This window comes from Oryza glaberrima, chromosome 3 (genome assembly GCF_000147395.1).
Source record: "Oryza glaberrima chromosome 3, OglaRS2, whole genome shotgun sequence".
Lineage (NCBI taxonomy): Eukaryota > Viridiplantae > Streptophyta > Magnoliopsida > Poales > Poaceae > Oryza > Oryza glaberrima.
In genome coordinates this window covers 843,895-862,345 of record NC_068328.1, presented here as the reverse complement: position 1 = coordinate 862,345, position 18,451 = coordinate 843,895, and the positions used below count along the sequence as shown (strand labels likewise).

Below are 18,451 nucleotides of genomic sequence, written 5' to 3'. Positions count from 1 at the left end.
AAAGGTTATTTTTGAAATAAGTTTTAGCAACAATTCATTTGCGAAATTAGTTTTTGAAAGGGTCACATTGTTAAATTTCGTGCAAAATAAACAGCCATACATACGGCGCACAGCTTGTAAAAAGAGCCATTGGAGGCCTTTGAAATTCAGCCCAGTCCCACGGAGTAACTGTAAGCCCACCGCGGCAGAGGGAGGTGCGCGTGCTGGGATCCGCCTTCCGCGTGCTGCAGTGCACTGGCACTGCTGCGTCCGGCTGTTCGTAGCGCCGTAGCGGCTATCAACCCGTGAGGCCGCGACCGCGACCGCGACCGTGATGCGTCCGGTGACTCGGTGAGGCCGTGACGGGTGATCCACCCACCCCCACCGTCTTAAAGAAAGAAGCCGAGTACCCCGCGTGATCCATGCTCGCATTGAAAGAGCCGACAGCTCTCGGTTGCTTCCGACTTCCGATCGCTGTTGTTTCGGTGTTAGTACTAGCAGGCTAGCTGAGCTGCCTGTGTACGCCCATACCCGTGTGCTTTCCGTCATCACCGTCTCACTGGGTAATGCATTCGGTTGCCCACCTGAACACTGCTAATTTGCGTTTCAGCAGTGCCCCCCGTGCTAGAACTTAGGAACGCCTCGTTCATACGCCACTTGTCATGAGCTGCTGGCTTTTGTATGGGCTAAAATTTCCCTGAGTTATGGACACTGGCCACTGGAGCAGGCTGAAACCGTAAGTAGAGATGTAGTAACATGTAGGAGTACGAAACAAAAGAGTCCACATTGTATAATACTATCACTTTTTTTCCAAGGTCAAAGAACATTTTTGGGTAGCATCTGGGCCACGCCATTTTACACCAAAAAAACCAAAAAAAAAAAAGAGCAGCTCATTTTACACTGCCCTTTCATCTATATCATCATCATCGCTAATCAGCGAGTAACGAACAGCCTTACCATTTAAACGAAGTAATGTACCGGGTGGGGCACTATAACTTAGTATCAGCATTCTGAACTGTTGCTTCTTCTGACTGCTACATATACTCAACCGAAAATGGTCCTAAGAACGGTGTCTCCAAGCCCGGGAACCGCAGACAGGAAGTGCCCGGTTCCGGGGAGCTCATGGTAGTTCGCCCAGCTGAGCCGGCTAACGAGGTATCTCTGCAACACCACCGGCACAAGCCCGTCCTCGTCGCCCTGCCAGATATGCACAGGGCATGGCGGCTTCGGCAAGCTCATCGGGTCAAACTCCCACTTGCCGAACATCACCATCATGTCACGGTAGTACGACTCATGAATGCCTTGTTGTGTCGCCAAGTCCATTTTCTACAAAACCACATGCAAAAAATGTTAAGACTTGACATATACTCCAATAAGAGCATCACAACTTTAGCTTGTAGTGACAACGGAATGCTAGCTGAAATGGAAGCAACGTGAACTGACCTTCTGGAACGAGCCATCCGCCTTCATATTTTTGCGGATCTCGGCATCACGCTTGTTGGGGAGGGGAGTGGTGCCAGCCACGACGGTGGAGGTGGGAAGCCAGCTCTGCTCCATCCACCAGTGGAGGATGCTGGGTGCATGGTGTGAAACACGCAGCGCCCACTGGTCACCCACTTCCTGCTTGTTGTACACCTCGGCAGCCAGATCGGTAGGGAACCCCGGCCACCAGTAGTTCACCACCGGTGCCATCATGGCCGCTCCAGCAATCCTGTACGCACAACAATGACCGCTATTGTCAGTCACTCTTCTTGACACCAACCTACTGCTTGATTTGTTACATTACTGGACGTGTTTGACACTTTTGGCAGGCACTGTGTTGCTCACCTTTCTGGGATGTACTTGAGGGCGCCCCAAACAGCATGGCAGCCGAGGGAGATACCGATCACATAGAACTTGGGGCCTAATCCTAGAGCGTCCGCAAGCTCCTCAACATCGAGGGCAGCGCTCTTCACAGACCGATTGGGGTTTGGATCACTCTCACCATATCCAGCGCGATCAAAGCCTACCATGTACACGCCCAGCTCCTCAGCCACCTCCTGAAAATCACATCAAGTTTATGAGTTGGTATGCGCCACAATGCAGAATGAATGGGCAATAGGATATATAAAGTTAAATAAGAAAATGGGAACAGTTAACGTTCGAAGAGAACATCTAGAGTCCAGCCATTCATATGACAAGGTCAACTGGAAAATGAAAATCTGGCACTGACAATTGACAAACTCAACAATTAGGAAAAGAAATCTGAAGTTGAGCATGGCATTTGTACATGGTCAGTCATGAAACTAACAAATCATATTTAAGAATTGAAAAAACATATTCTACTCAACATCCTAAATTGGATAGGTTGACTTGGATTTAGCTATCTCTAAAACTAAAGCGTTGTCTTGAAAAGTCCTAGGCTAGAATTGCAATTCGCTGCCACCGACAGAATCCATATCATCTTTCCAGGCGATAAAAGTGGGCAACAAGATGCCATGAAGCAATTAGGCCAATCAGGAGGGAAATGTGACAGCAATTGAGTGATGTGAACAACAAAAACAGGCAGTTATAAGATAAATCAAGCATAAAAAAAACTGAATTTGGGGATTTAATCGGTCTGCTGCGACTACATTCATGAAATAATCTTTTGAACCAAAAAAGCTACAGCCTTTCCAATGTATATTCCCCATCTACTCTAGCATCGATTCCGTCGTAACCCTGCCTTGGCGCCATTCCCGATTTCGCGCCATAGCAAGCCAGAAAAGGGAACCCAAAATTAGCAAACCCGGGGGGAGTGGCAGTGCAGGCTGACTGACCGGCGAGGGGCGGACGGAGTCGAGGCGGGAGCCGGTGAACCCGTGGGAGAAGACGACCTTGTACCGCGCGTCCTCCTTCCGCACGCCGGACTCCGCGTACGCCAGGTGCCTCCCGTCCCTCAGCCGCACCCGGGGCGCCGCCACGGGCGGCCCACCGGGCGACCCGCAGATCCGCGGCGGCGGCGGCGGCGGCACCACGGCGCGGGCGATCCAGCTGCCCAGCGCGCCGGCCAGCGGGCCCAGGGCGGACCCGCCCGCCCTCTTGGCGGCGCAGTTCAGCATCGGCGCCGTGGTCAGCAGCTCCATTGCTCCGGCGGGTTCGGGCGCCGGCCACGTCTCGTTCTTGCTGGCTGGGTAGGTAGGTGGGGCTAGTTTTGCGCTATACTCATACAGCCGTACGGTTTTAGTAGGAGCAGAAACGTGGCGTGCGATCCAGCCTAGGTTGACGTGAAGTTAACAGTTTTCTCCCCGGAATTCCACGGACGGGCAGCCCCTTTTTTGGCTTATTTTCATGTACGCATATTATTATATTCTAACTCCGTCCCAAAATAAGCGAGTCGTAGATATCCGTTTCCAATGTTTAACCGTATGTCTTATTTAAAAAATTTATAAAAAATTAAAAAAAATTAGTTACGCATAAAATACTATTCATATTTTATCATCTAATGATAATAAAAATATTAATTATAAAAACATTTCAAATAAAACGAACGGTTAAACGTTGAAGATGAATAGTGCAAAACTACATTTATCTTGGGACGGAGGAAGTAAAGTTTAAATTTTAAAACTTAATATTGTGTATTTTTTATTATAGTTGATTTTATAACATTTGACTTTAAATCGTTTAAATCGTTAAAGATACGTATATAAAAGTTTTAATTATAAATTATTTTTTAATTACTAATAAGCAATACCTAAACATACACAAAATGAAAAATTAGGACCCAGACTATCTAGAAGAGTTGCCTGGTCTTCTAGGGGGCCAGTCGGTGGGAAGCACGTTGAGAACTGCTGCTCGTCAAAGGTTAGTATGGGGATGGGTAAGGCTGATGCTCATCGAAATTTTTAAACAAAACAAATGATTGACACTATATCAAATCAACGGTGTTCGAGAGAATATTACGATTCGGAACGGAGCTAAAAGGTCAATTTTCCTAACCTGAATTCACGTGGACAGACAAACAAGAAGACACTGAATGATTTTTTGTTTTAAAAAAAAAATCTGAATGACCTGGCCATGTGGCCTTGAGTGGTACGGTAGCGTATCTAGTATTAGTAGTACGTGTTAATTTGGGAGTGCCTTTAGACTATTCTTCCTTTTTTTTGCTTTTTTCTTGTAAGTTACGGGTCCTTAAGTTGGTTATGCAAGATGGAGGAGGAATAACAGGTAAGGTAAGTAGCCAGGTAACTACCCAACTAACCAACGGTGTTTAGTTGTACGGCTAAATTTTTTCTAAAGTATACGGACACATATTTAAAGTATTAAACATAGATTAATAACAAAATAAATTACAGATTCCGCCTGTAAGCTAATAGACGAATCTATTAAACCTAATTAATCTGTCATTAGCAAATGTTTACTGTAGCACCATATTGTCAAATCATGACGTAATTAGACTCAAAAAATTTGTCAAGCAATTTACATGCAAACTGTGTAATTGGTTTTTTACTCGTCCACATTTAATGCTATATACATGTGTCTAAATATTTGATGTGACGGAATTTCTAAAAGTTCTAGGAGAACTAAACATATCCAATTTTTACTCTCCATATGAACAGTGGAACTGACAATAGCAGGAGTTCACCGCACTTGGAGGGGAACATGATAGTGTTTGCTTCCAGGTAAGAAAAGAAAACGTGTGGCCATCCATGCTGGTATATTTCTGTACCTAACCTTACTGTAACTCCTAATAACAGTGTGAAAGAAGATTCCATCGAATACGGCTAAATTTTTAGCCGAGACAGAGGACACGACACTTCAGGACGCGTAGGCTCTACACAAATGACATTTGTCCATTACTCCAGAGAGCAGTAATCAGACGCTTACAGGCAGCTAACCATTTGGAATTTTGGATGGTCGAAAGCAAAAGCTCCTTATACTGATACAGGCACGGATCCAGTAAGGCGCAAGCTAGCTTAACAAAAGAATTGATCCTATGATCTGGCCGGGTTCATGGCAGCACATCAACTGAACTATAAATATACTTAATCTGGCCCTACCACCATGAATGTATCTGAGTTGTTGCTGCTGGTGAGATTATTGGGAGTTTTAGATACAGCTGTTGGTACAGTTGGGCTGATCTAGACAAACCGATACACAGCAACCGCGACCTAACATTCATGAAAGACTTTTTCCAAGAGAGACTTGCACAGCAAATTTTTGATGCTCAAAGAAAGCTCTGTTCCACCGGGCAAATTGATTCTTAGAAGCCACCGAACACCCACCAGCTCATACCCGACCTTTTCCTCCAGTACACCTTTGCGGTCACCGACAGTCTCTTTCGTGCCAGAGAGCTAGCTAAGCTAAGGGACTTTCATGATTAGTTAGCAGTCACTACCACTAAAAAGAAAAAAAATCAAAGCAAAGTCTTTTGAGTTGTAAATACTCGCGTTCTCTCTTCCATTTCTTACTAATATATTCGTATTTCATAATCCAATAGACTGCCCACAAGGCGATCAACAAGGCTGTTTTATTGTGTTATGATTGGGAACTCTTCTCCAGAAATGTAAAGCGGAGCAACTTATTATCATTTAATTAATTAAATATTAGCTTAAAAAGACTTAAAAATAGATTGATATGTATTTTTGGAGCAATTTTCATATAATTTTTCTAAAAAATACACTAATTAGCAGTTTATAAATGTTAAATATGTGCGGGGAAAATGAGAGTGGTGAAGTTAGAAAGATGAAATCAAGAACACGACCTAATACATCTACAAGGTACTGTATGTCAAGAAAAGTTCGAACTACAGAGAAGATCGTGCATGCATTTGTGATGGAAGAGATGAAATCAGATTAAGGAGAAGAGGGACATGTAGACATGGATGTGGATGGGCTATGTTTACCTGGGAGGCGCGGACGCTGTCCTCGCGGGAGCCGGTGAAGCCGTGGGAGAAGACGACCTTGAAGCGGGCCTCCTCCTTGGGGACGCCGCTCTCGCAGTAGGCGAGGTGGCGGCCGTCGCGCAGCCTCAGCCTCGTCGCGGTCACCGGCGGGCCACCCTCCGTGCCGCACGGCCTCGGCGCCGGCGGCTCGACGGCGCGGGACATCCATCCCGCGAGCGACCCCAGCAGCGCCGTCGCCGGCGCCGGCGTCACCACGCTGCCCTTCGCCACCCCCTCCTCGTCCCACACCTGCGGCATCGACGTCACCCACATCTTCTCCGTGCGCGCGCGGATCGATCGAGCGAAATGTGTATGAGTGTATGATATGCGGTGTGGCTGCCGATCGGCTTGCTTGCTCACCCGCTACCGAGCGCAGGCGTCAACCACCGCTACTTATAAGCGTGTGATTACGCCGTTGCGTGTGTTGGTGAGTGACCCGGCCGATCGAACGGCTGACCGACTCTCGCGCTCAATTCTCCAGAGAGAGAGAGAGAAAAAAGTTGGTGAGTGACCACTCACCTACCCCCGTGGTTTGGACGGGTGCATCGAGTGGAATGCGGAATACTAGTTGTACTGGTTGGTTAATTGCTTGGCGGGAGGGTGGCCTTGTGGTGTTTGACCGGGCGAGCGCCAGATATTGTCGTAGCACGAGTGGTCAGTGCGTGGAGGCATTGTGTGGCGTTGGTTGGTGGTTCTTCCACGGTCGCCGGTGATATGCTAACGCGGAGTTGCGGAGGCGGAGGCCGCGGAGCAATAGTTCGAACTACTATGATTGTGTTTAGGTCATACTAAACTTTTCCCCAACTTCTAACTTTCCATCATATCCAAAACTTTCCTACACACATATAAACTTTCAACTTTTTTTTCCAAACTACCAACTTTCTAAACTTCTCCCCAATTTCAGAAACTAAACACAGCCTACATTCGTTTGTTTGATAGAATTCCAACTTCTAAATTTAATTTCAAAATTTAAATTTGGAGTTAAATTCTAGAGCAGTTTAAACACAGCTCCAACTTTATAATTCATTTTGTAATAGCGCTTTAGTCAGCTTCACTCCCACTTTAGATTAAGCTGAAACAATTTGACTAGATCTTAGCTTTAGCCTTCAGAAGAGATAAAGCTAAAGTTGAAGGCGTGCCAAACAAACCCTGCCCCTCCACGGATCTAGCTGCCTGAAATGTAGCGACTTTTGCTCTCTTTTTTTTTCCATTCCGGCGGGTAAAATTAACGTGCGTCCTTGAGCATGGGCGTAAATGCAGGGCAATGCGCTCGATCATGCGGTTGCCACTTACGACTTACGAGTGCTCGGCCGCCGGCGAGGATAATATGATCTCAGTTAAAAGGGCGCGCCGCGCGCGCACTATTGCTTTTCCGCCTGGAAGTGGATGTAGGCATGGATGGATATATCGCACTTTACCCAGTACGTATCGGGCGTGGATATGGTGCTGAATGAATCGCGTGGAAATCGTGCCTTAGCTCCAGTACAGTGCTGATCTTTACGGAGCACGTAAGATATGTACTAATTGAGAGGCGAAAGTTATACTACAGTCCCACAACAGTTGTCCAAAGGAACGTATCTGCTAGTATACGTACGATTCATCTGTAGCCACACGTCGGTTGAGAATCTACGGTGAAATAAGCTGGGCTTGCAAGCTCCTACTCTGATTTCCCAACTCTCTTCTCTCGTTTTTCACGTGCACGCTTTTCAAACTACTAAACGGCGTGTTTTTTTTAAAAAAGTTTCTATACGAAAGTTACTTCAAAAAATCATATTGATCTATTTTTTTTAAAAAAAAATTAGCTAATACTTAATTAATCACACGCTAATAGACCGCTCCGTTTTTTCATGGGAGATGGGTTCCCAGCACCCACCTCCGAACACCAAGTCGTCACGACACAAGAAAAACATGCTTAAAACTTTACATCCAGTATGAAAAATTTGATTTTTCGTAGAGTGACCGTGTGACGTATGAAAAATCAATTTTCCTCCACGCACTCACTAAAAGCACCGATCACACAACTCATCCTCCGTGGGTCGCCGTCTCACCATAATGAGCATTGTGTATTTGTGTACTTGTGCCGTGTTTAATTGTTTTGGCATAAATTTTTGATGTATACGGACACTATTAAACATAAACTAATAACAAAACAAATTACAGATTCCGCCTGTAAACTACAAGACGTATCTATTAAGCCTAATTAATCAGTCATTAGTAAATATTTACTGTAGCACCACATAGTCAAATCATGGCGTAGTTAGGCTCAAAAGAATTGTCTCGCAATTTACATGCAAACAGTGCAATTGATTTTTTTCATCCACATTCGATGCTCCATGCATGTGTCCAAACATTTGATGTAACGGAAAAGTTGAAAGTTTAAAGGGAACTAAACACAGCCTTGGCCGCTCAACACCCGTCATGTTTTTCCTGCCGGCTGCTACGTTAAGTTCTTTCAAGTATTTGATGTCTTCCTGAATTCCAACTATAGCGTAGCCCTCATACAATAAATGGACGAGGGTCCCCGTACGTTACAGGTGAACCGTAAATGCTTCTGCCTGCAAAAATTGCTCCTCCCAATGGTTTCACAAGCGATCCCTTAATAGGCCCGCATACGACAATAGGTGAATTATCGCAGGCGAGTCTCTTAAGGAGCAATATAGATTGATCGATATCCAGTTCAATAAAATTACAGTTGCATACCAAATCCAGCTTCTACTTTTAAAATCTATCTCTGTAAAAAAAATATGCTAGCAGGAGGCGAGCCGCGGCGGGATCATGGCCTCGTGAGGAATCACGTCGCTCCTGCACGGTTCGTGTAACTTTGTGCGCATGAACTTGGCCTCGCGAATCCATGGCTCATGGCTCCGTGTTGGGTGAACCTATGGCTTCGCCTCGCGATCCACCTACCACCCTCGACTGAGCGGCAACGGGTTAAACGGGGCACCGACAAAGAGAAACACTGGCAACGTTGCTACAACGGCGCAACGAACAAGACACCGATGAGCTCATCCTCTCATCTACAAGACCGACGACTACCATGGCCGCCTTCTCGACTGCCTCTGGTGCTTCTCTGCCCGGATCGAAGAGCCGCACCACTTAGACTGCTTGTTAGCCTTGAAACTCAATGGCAGAGGAGGGGGCTCATCAACCGAGCTACGAGGAAGGAGGAGAAGAGGGGGGATGGTGGCGGCGGCCTCCTCGAATGAGATGTCGTCGTGACCTCGTCGATCACCGGTGCTACCTCATTGACCGATCTTCGGGGAAGAAAGAGAAGAGGAAGAGGACGGCGGTGGTGACCTCCTAGAACGAGTTGCTAACGCTACTCGACCAGTCTTCCATAGGATCTGATGTGGGTCTTGTTGGATCTAAAGAAGCAATAGGCTTCGGTAGATCTGAAGCGAGGAGGCAGGAGCCTCCTCAACCACTGTCATGACCTCTCGACCATCAGTGCTGCCTTGTCGACCGAGCTACAAGGAAGGAGGGGAAGAGGAGAGGGATGGCGGTGGCGCCTCCTCAAACAAGCTACCACCACTGCTTGACCGGTCCGTCGCGACATCTAAGGTGGGGGGTCATCAGACCTGAAGCGAGGAAGCGAGAGCCTCCTCGACCCGTCCACGGCGGCCATGGCATGGGTTGAGATGGTGTCGTGTGGGAGAATGAGAGATGACGGTGGTGAGAGACCTGGTCGCCGTCGAGTGGAGCTCGATGTGGAGATAGGGGAGAGAGCATGGGTAGCTCTCCATCAGCATCAGCTCATGAAGTGGGAGGCATAGGGATGGGTGAGGGTCAGTGGGGAAAAGAGATTTTATATTACTTTCCGAATTTTTGGGTGTTTAGTGTTAAATATTGGACCTTTTTATAGATTGAAAAAAATGTGAGGACTAAATAAAAAATACTAGGGGCTGAAATAAAAATTTTAGTCTGCATCTCAAACAACTTGTATCGCCGGAAATTAGCTTTTCAGTGATGTTGTGTCATCCTTGATGGTACTTAAGGGTGTGATCTGTATTGAACGTGCCCTAATTAACGAGTCTCTCTCTATCTCCATCCAGAATAAAAGCGTGATGGGAGATCTTTGTCTTGAACCAAAATTCTCGCAAGAAAGTTGGAAGCTTTACAGTGATGATTGCTTCCACACACACTCATAACTGGTTTTCAAGCTGGGTAAAGAAAGTTGCGTTGTAAAAAGAAATCATTCGGAATTGTCACAAGTTATTTATTATTATTTAAAAAAAAGTACGAATTACCCCCTAACTTAAAAACCAAACGTCGCTCACTCTAAACTTTTATTATTATTCTCGTTTCACCCTCTCGGGAGGAATCAGGATGGCGTGCAATCTGCCATTGCCATGTATACACATCTTGGTTTCATTGCTCACGCTAAGCAAGACGTCGATGCTGGACCCCAAGAATTATCGGACAGGTCAATTGCCCATCAATCATGTCCTTGATGGCCTGTTAATTGACATGGAAAACGCCATATGGAAATATACGTGTTCGGTCAATTCAATAAGAGCAAGACCATTTCTTCATCTTCATGCATTCCACTCCTTACGGAAAAATCAGTCCTTACAATTTGGAACTCTGCCTGCTCTGGCCGGCACTCGAATTGGAGGCAGCCAGAATTTAACACAGGACTTTTGTCCGTGAAGGTATGCACTTGTTAGTTGTTGCTGTCAAATGACATGATAAGCAAAGAATTGTTTGCGTTGCCTTGTGGTTGGAATTGGGGCCAGCAGAAGTGAGGACGAAGATAAACAAACAATCACGGCGATTTAAAAACGAGTCGTACACTTGAATTGGAGCAATACTTTCATACCAACCCTCTTTGATGATCAGAAAGCATAACTTTTCGTATAAAAGGAGCAGAGCTAGCATGCATGATTTGTTCAGATTTTTTGCTCCTTGTACAATACTACTCCACATAATACAGGTTTATTCCGAGCCAATTTACAGTGAAACAGAACATGGTAAAATCAATTTTAGGTGTGTTCAGTTTGATGAAAAAATAAACCCTACCAAATTCTGCTAGCACTAAAATTTAACAAGGTTTAGTAAATATAAAAAATGATAAGGTAGAGATACGTGCGCATTGTTTGGTTTAGCACGGGTGACGGTTGAAAGGCGGGGTATGGTGTGGTAGGGCATTTGAGACATGTTTAGATTGCTACTTCATTAAAATTTGACAATATCAAAACTTGGTAATGATAAAAATGGTAACAAAGTTAGCAAGCCCTTCATTAAAAAAAAAGGTGAATAGCCAATATGCTCGTGAATGTTTTGTTCCGGACTTAGTTTAGTCCTTTGACGTTTCAATTTACCCCAATAAATCCTTAAAATATATCATTTGACTCGACATAATCTTTGGACCTACCGAAAACACTACGTGTGTGTGCCATGTCATTCTCACATGCAAGGATAGCAATCAAATGACCATTTATCCTTATATGTACCATATTAAAGAAAAAAGAATAAAAACAAAAAAGAACTCCCATTTACTCATGATAGAAACAATATTGAGCCGACGTATTATTTATTTATTTTATATAGATAAGGGGGGTAAGAGCAAAATTTGTGTAATTTGCTGATAGACATTGTAAAAACGTGTCATAGCTGAAATACGCTCTAAAACCCTAGGAATTTGCTTGAGGACACTTTTGATTCAATTGGAGAGAAAAATTCTTCAAAAAAAATGAGAATGCCCCTAAGGTCAAAATTTTTTGAGCTGAGGCTGAAGTGAAGATAGAATAGATAGAATATGCTAGTGATGTACTTGGGGTGATGATAAATTTAGAGTTGCGTAGTTTCTAAATTTTTACTCTAACAGTATGTTTGAAGCTTGTGGTCCTAGGAACATTGTCGTCTTGCTTAAAATTTTCTATCTTCAATTGAGTCAAAAGTGTCCTCTAATAAATTATTGGTTTTTAAATGTTCTTATCCGTGCCACATTTTTCAATGATCATCAATAAATTACATAAATTTTGAATATCTTGAAGCAAAATTTGTCTTATTCAATTGTTGCTCTTATGTGTGCGGAAACGTGGCACATCCACAGGGTGTTTTTTGTGGATCAATCAAGAATAAGTTGAGTGAAATGATAGATCTCCAACCAAATCTCCAGCGAAACTTCAGGGACATTATTTGCTACTCATCGGGAAAAGAAAACTTAGCATGTGTTCCTGGGGCTTCTCTCCTGTCCGTGGGTATAGTGAGGTATATCACATCTCGAGTAGTTGGATGCACTTTTCAAGTCATCATGACTAAAATGCATCACGAAAGGTGAGAAAGCAACTCAAGCTAAAAAAAAAAAAACGCAACCACCACAAGCAGGCAGGTAATGTTGCATTCCCGTTTGTTTTCATATGTTTTCCGATCCTTTTGCACATTCATTCGTACAAAAATTTTCTTGAAGTGATATTGCAGCAGGAGAGCTGCTTGCTGTTTGTTCAACAACAGAAGCAGACAAGTCTAAGAAACAGCTGCTTCAGTTGGGCCGTAGTGGGTTTCCACGCATGCGCGAGTCATTTTAGTTGGGCCGGGACGGGATTGTCACGCATGTGAGGCCTGTTCTAGTTGGGCCGTAACGAGAGGGCCATAAACTACTTGGACTGCGTTTCAAGGAGAAGTCAACAAGATGACAAGAGCGTGCCACTTTCTCCCAAGTCCTGGTCTCATGGAGGAAGAACAAATGAACAATGCTCCGAGTAGCCATTTTGAGATCATCAGGACGGGAATGATGGTTCTTAAATGTTCCATCGTTACACTAATTATGATAATTATGAATTATACACGTGCTATTATAGTCAGAAACAATTAATTGTGAGGCATTTAGAACATTTCGTCCCTACAAGAACTCTTTGCGTTTTTTTTATTATTTTAGAGATGAAACAAGATATCACAAAAAAAAGAACTAATATGTAGAGAGACTGCATTGTAACTTTTAAGCACATCAAGTAAAATATACAACAGAATTAGTCCACCATTGCCTTCCAATAGAAGAGTAGATAAATCGGTCTTACATACCATGGTTACTCTGGTTTATTCACTCCGGGTGGCAGTGGTATCATAGACTCAAAAATGATACCCACCTCTAACTCAAATACCGATACAAAACCAGTATGCGATGAATATACTTTGCTCCAGACACAAGGTACAAATGCCTTCAGCATTCGTGGCCAAAAAAATCAAAACAAAAAAAACTGTTAGCCATTAATCTTGGGATTCACGTCTTGATTTAGCTCTGTTTTCAAGATCGCTGAACCGCTGGCTTAGAACAGAACTTGACCGATCTGATTCTGCAATAGAAGAACCTGCTGCAGGTACTGACTTGGATGCACCAAAAAGGTTGAAGGTCGGCTGTTGAGCCGGAGCAAACTGAGTTTCGATGGGAGGAAGATCTAAGAAACTCCTCACAGCTGGCTTCCGAAGAACTGAACCAAATAAAAAAAATATTTGCACGTTAGGACCACAAAAAAAATGGAGGTTGCCAGAGGTCTGAAGCATGATAAATGACTTACCAAAACCATACCCAAGAGAGAACAAGTTCGATGTGACCCAGTAAAAGAAAATTGCCTGCAGAAGAAACGAGAAGCTGAATACCATCGATTTCTTTGTGTTAATATTAACACCATGCATCAATTTGTCACAAAAGACGGCACTTATGAAAGATCTAAATAGGCAGACCAAAAAAAGCCCCTTAGCAAAAGCAACTATAAGGACAAGTGCGGAACCCTGACTGTCCTTAGCAATACAAGCTATGCAGTACTTGCTAAACAGTAAAACCTAGCTGCTCAGTTTTCATTCTACTGCCTATCTAGTGTAGTTTTATAGCGACTGTATTCCTCACTCGTACTAAGATATAAACTAAAATTTTGATATCTCTGTTGATCGAACCTCACTTCGTCAAACTTTTGCCCGACTGATGGTGAAATCATCTTGGTTAGTTGGTTCTTGGGGTGTTTTAAGTTAAAGTTCAAGCTTTTCTCTTGAGACATGCAATGTAGTTTTGAGTATCTCCAAACTCCTAGTTTTCTCGTAAATTTTCCCACAGTATATGAATTATGTAAACTTAGATTCTGAGTACTTGATAGTTCATACCTTGGGAAAGCTCATCGTAAATGGAATAGTCAAAACAGCCATTACTCTAGAGAAATTCTTCATCGTCTTCAACATAGGATTTCCTTCCATGCCATCTTGCATATTTAACTGAAAACCGCAACATAGTTTCGTAACTAACTATACAATAACATAAGATGCATGAATTGTGTTTGCCAAAATGGTGACCTACATCATACCTCTACCGTAACCAAGAAAGTAAGCGATGTCAACATTGGGAGAATTAAAAGCTCATCAGGAGTTGTCAAATCAGTAAACCAATATATCCCGCCTCCTTTGAAAGAAGGAACTTTCTCAACCATGTTTGATATCTGAAATTGGAACAGAGTACAGAACAAATGCTAGAAGTTAAACATCAGGTAAATGTTATTGCAAGGTGGAACACAGTGTGGCATTACTAGTTTAGAAGTAATAAGGAAGTGGTGTAAACTTACAGCAAAGAAAAAGCTCATGAATATAGGTGCTTGGATGAATAGACCCTTCAATGGTGTCAGTGGAGTTACGCCATGCCTGAAGACAGCCATGAATTTTTTTAAAAAAAGATATTTCACGACTATTAAGTGAATACAGAAGTGGTTAGGTTATATTGCAGTGGCAAACTCAAGTTCAGCGAGACGTGTAAATGTTAAAAAAGTATGTGCTAAGAGGCAAAAACAAGAAAAGAAGAGGCACTTCCAGATCATAAGTGAACAAAAATGAACAAGTGAACATATACCTTAGAAATAGCTCGCCCAATTTCCTTTTCCCCTCTAGCATTGACTGAGGATCAGTTGACTGAAAAAGTAAACGGGATTGATTATATCATTAGTTAATAGTTATTTAAGTAGTCTTTTGAAAAGTTTAGAATTAAGGCTTCTGCAAAAAAGCTATTGATATGGGATCAGTGTTGTCTAATACACAAATATGTGTTTTCTTTCCTTTCATTAAAGGCATGCTTGGTTCCCCTGCTGGCTGCTAGATAAAGCAACTGGCCAAATAGCATATGCTCACCTACCAACAGCAAGTATTTGGTAAAGCTCAAAAAAACTTGCGCTGCCAAGCAAAATCATTGCCCACATGACCAAGGCGACTCTCCAGTGGAGAGCAAAACATTTAAAAGCTCGTCACTTCTGTGGCGGTTTGATCCTCTACTACATGGTTTCAAATAGATAATGCAGCATTTTAGGACATTACTACACTTCCTATGAAAAATGCACTTTTAAAGAAATGGACCAAAAACCTAGCCTACTAACCATGCTTCCTTCATCTGTTACTCGTGTGCTGGATTTTTCATTACCAGCAACGCGAGTTGAAGATATCTAAACACGGATTATTAGTGTACTTAGTATTGGCAACTCAGCTTAGACAAACTTGACTATAGTAGAAGAGTGTTCATGGCCCTGATTATGTCTAGCTAGATGATAGAAGATAACTAACGTAGCTACTTGCTACAAAAGCATTTGACCTTTCTTTGCCTTCAAAACCACACAGTACTATGGTTTACCACATTAGAGATACAAATAGCATGTTCAAGGTATAACATACAAAATGAATATTTAACTGAATAGAAATAAAGGCTTACAGTTCGCATCTCCAAATTAATGGCTTCAATTTCTGGCCGCATTGCCTGCACGATATAAGAATTCCAACTGAGGAAATACAACTAATGATCTTGCAACAAAAACCCAACAAGACTTATAGACACATTATAAGTGATTAAGTTAATAAGACAAAGCGTCCAGCCAAAGCAAGTAACTAACTAAGTTCGTACATCGTTGTAGGATCATAAAACAGGATCTGTGCTCTAGAAATTGTGCAGAATTGAGAACCCAACGTGTTCAACAGCCACTCTCAAGTTTTCGAACTTATCGACTTTAACAAATTTGCATCTCTGATGTAATACCATGGCAGCAAACCAAACATGCATATAATAAATTATTTGACTGTTGATAGAATCTACTGGTAGCTAAAATGCACACTGGTGAGTCAGTCTTTACATTTAGCTTCACCGTAGCCTTCATCTGGTTCAGCAGCAGTGGGACAGTTAGAGTCCGGATCAACAGTGACGTGAGCGCAATACAAGCCCACCTACACAATTATCAATGCATCAAACAAAATTCAGTTCACACAGAGGTTATCTCGATCAAATTTTTTGAAGCTTAGTTAGACAGGCACGACGAGGTTACCAGTTCAGCCCCGTCAAGGAATGGACGCCGTCGATGAGGTGCTGCAGGGCGGCGACCGGTGCAAACGAGTCGGCGGCCGCCGCGGCCACCTCCCCGGGGAACGGCGCCGGGGCGGAGACGGGTACAGACGCCGCGGCGTCCGCGAGGACGTCCGCCGGGACGGAGACCGAAGATGCGGCGTCAGAGAGGACCTCCGCGGAGGCATCGAGCTCGTCGGTGGAGCGGGGCGAGGTGGAGAGGCTGCGGCGGGACGCGTGGAGAAGGCCGAAGGGGAGGGGGAGGCCGAGCGCCTGAGATCTCGACGGCGAGCGAAGCGCGGAGGGGAGAGGCGGAGGTTGGGCGGGGGGCGAGGGGTTCTCGGAGTGGTCATCGTGGTGGGAGGGGAGGAGGTGGGAGACGGAGGGGTGGAGGCGGCGGGAGAGGTGGCGGGAGAGGCCGGAAGCGAGGCTCCTCCGCGCGGAGAAAGCCATGGCGGCGGCGGCGGCAGGCGGCGAAATCGCGGGGAGATCTCTCGAGAGGGAGAAGAGAGGCTTAACACCAAGGCGAATATTCCTCCCAGTATGCTGCAACTGACACCTGGGTCCTACTCCTACGCTCTAGTGTTGTGGGAAGGAATAAGTTCACCGGAGGTCCCTCAACTTAACCGAGATTTTTTGAGATCCCTTAACCACAAAACCAGAAATCTTCAACCCTAAACTATACAAAACCGTTTAATTTAAGTCCTACGGCAGTATGGATGGGCCGAGAGCCCTAGAATAGATGCCCATCATGAAAATATCTTCTTTCTCAAACATGGGCCGTTCGGCCCATCAGTCGCGTTCCCATTTCTGCTCTGGAGAAATTGTACTACACTTTTTACTTCCAAGTTCTACTAGTACTAACATAAGATTAAAAAAAAAGTTCTACTACTAACATAGACGATGAGCTGATGATTCCTGCACAACTATTGGGTTTTAGCGACAAAAGACATCTCTCTCTTTTTGCGACAAGCAAGCTATTCTCTTCTGTATATTCAGATTAACGTGAGAACTTGAATTACTAGTAGCACCGTAAAATACTACTTCATCCACTCTAAAATGTAAACATTTTTAATGTGGGAATAGGTATTAAAAAATAGATGTAAATGATTGGAGAAAGATTGTGATTGGTTGAGGAGATGAAGAAATTAAATGGATAATTATTGTGATTTGTTGATAGGGGTGATAGTTAGATAAATAACTTTATTTTGAAACAATATATTATATTATAGATAGCTACATTTTGATACAGATGTTGTACATGATCAAGATATAAAATTCTCTTGCACCGAGCATTTTCTCCATGTTTTATCTGCATTTTTGCCTTCAACTGAGAGTTTGAAGGTTCTTTTTTCAAGGAGATCACTGGGATTAGTGGGCTTAAGCTGTGCCGTCATATCGAGTGTCCGCTGGCCCACTGGGCCCGTGCGGTCTCTTCTGGCCTTTCTCAAGACCACACAGTACACACTGCTCCGTCACTGCAGCCGGCAGCTCAGCTATGTACGTTCGCCAATTCTTTCTGTCCCTTCTCTCGCTCACTCAAACTTGTCTCTCGTGCCAGCTCGACAGGCAGATTCTCCTACTGAAAGACTTTCCGACTTGTCCATCTCATCTCAGGACTCGTGTACTGCCTCCCTGCATTGTTAGGCCTGGTTTTAGTTCCCTACTTTTTTTTTTTCAAATTTCCAAGATTTTCATCACATCAGAATTTTTCTACACATACAAACTTCTATATTTTTCGTCACATCATTTTAATTTTAATTAAACTTTCAATTTTAAAGTGAAGTAAAGACACCTTTACTTACTCCACTAGTCTACTGGAATCCCGCTCTACGCTTCTACTGTACAGTCTTAGAGAGGTTCTGTCCTATGCAATCTTATAACCAAAACTCCCACAAACAATCTCGTTTTTTTCACAGCTCCATCGTTTCGTTGTTTGGAGGAAAAAGCGAAACTGCGTATTTGTAAAGAAAAAATAATGTGTGAATACAATTTTTATATACGTGTTCTTAACGATCTAAATGTAAAGGCTAAAAAATAAACTACAATAAAAAACTCTAAATTTAAGATTGAAAATTTAAATTTTAGTTGATAAGCATAAGCATAAGCATAAGAGAAAAGGATGTGACCTTCAGCTTCTGAGAATGTCATTATAGAATCTATAAAATAAACTAGAAATTAAAAATTGTGTTTTTCAACTTTTCTAGATTCTTATAAACTTACCGCCAACCAACTTTTCTAAAGAATCTTAAGCTTTCGAAAAATAACTATGA

General features: G+C 43.4%; 2 protein-coding genes across 3 annotated transcripts; both read right to left on the bottom strand.

Moving 5' to 3' along the window:
- Positions 1–748: 748 nt before the first annotated feature.
- Positions 749–6,260, bottom strand: LOC127767333 (uncharacterized). Of its 2 annotated transcripts, none has more exons than XM_052292633.1 (4): positions 5,843–6,260; positions 1,807–2,018; positions 1,423–1,690; positions 749–1,305 (listed from the first exon to the last, which is right to left on the bottom strand). In XM_052292633.1, the coding sequence occupies exons 1-4, from the start codon at positions 6,152–6,154 to the stop codon at positions 1,024–1,026; spliced, it is 1,074 nt and encodes a 357-aa protein (XP_052148593.1). In that variant the 5' UTR covers positions 6,155–6,260; the 3' UTR covers positions 749–1,023. The 2 variants fall into 2 exon arrangements, with proteins under 2 accessions (XP_052148593.1, XP_052148594.1); XM_052292634.1 differs by lacking the exon at positions 5,843–6,260 and adding an exon at positions 2,778–5,808.
- Positions 6,261–12,852: 6,592 nt separating this feature from the next.
- Positions 12,853–16,710, bottom strand: LOC127765445 (mitochondrial inner membrane protein OXA1-like). Its single transcript, XM_052290352.1, has 9 exons — positions 16,162–16,710; positions 15,973–16,063; positions 15,558–15,602; positions 14,712–14,770; positions 14,431–14,506; positions 14,176–14,307; positions 13,979–14,086; positions 13,399–13,453; positions 12,853–13,311 (listed from the first exon to the last, which is right to left on the bottom strand). Exons 1-9 carry the CDS (start codon positions 16,629–16,631, stop codon positions 13,091–13,093), a joined length of 1,257 nt encoding a protein of 418 aa, XP_052146312.1. The 5' UTR covers positions 16,632–16,710; the 3' UTR covers positions 12,853–13,090.
- Between the last annotated feature and the right edge of the window lie 1,741 nt (positions 16,711–18,451).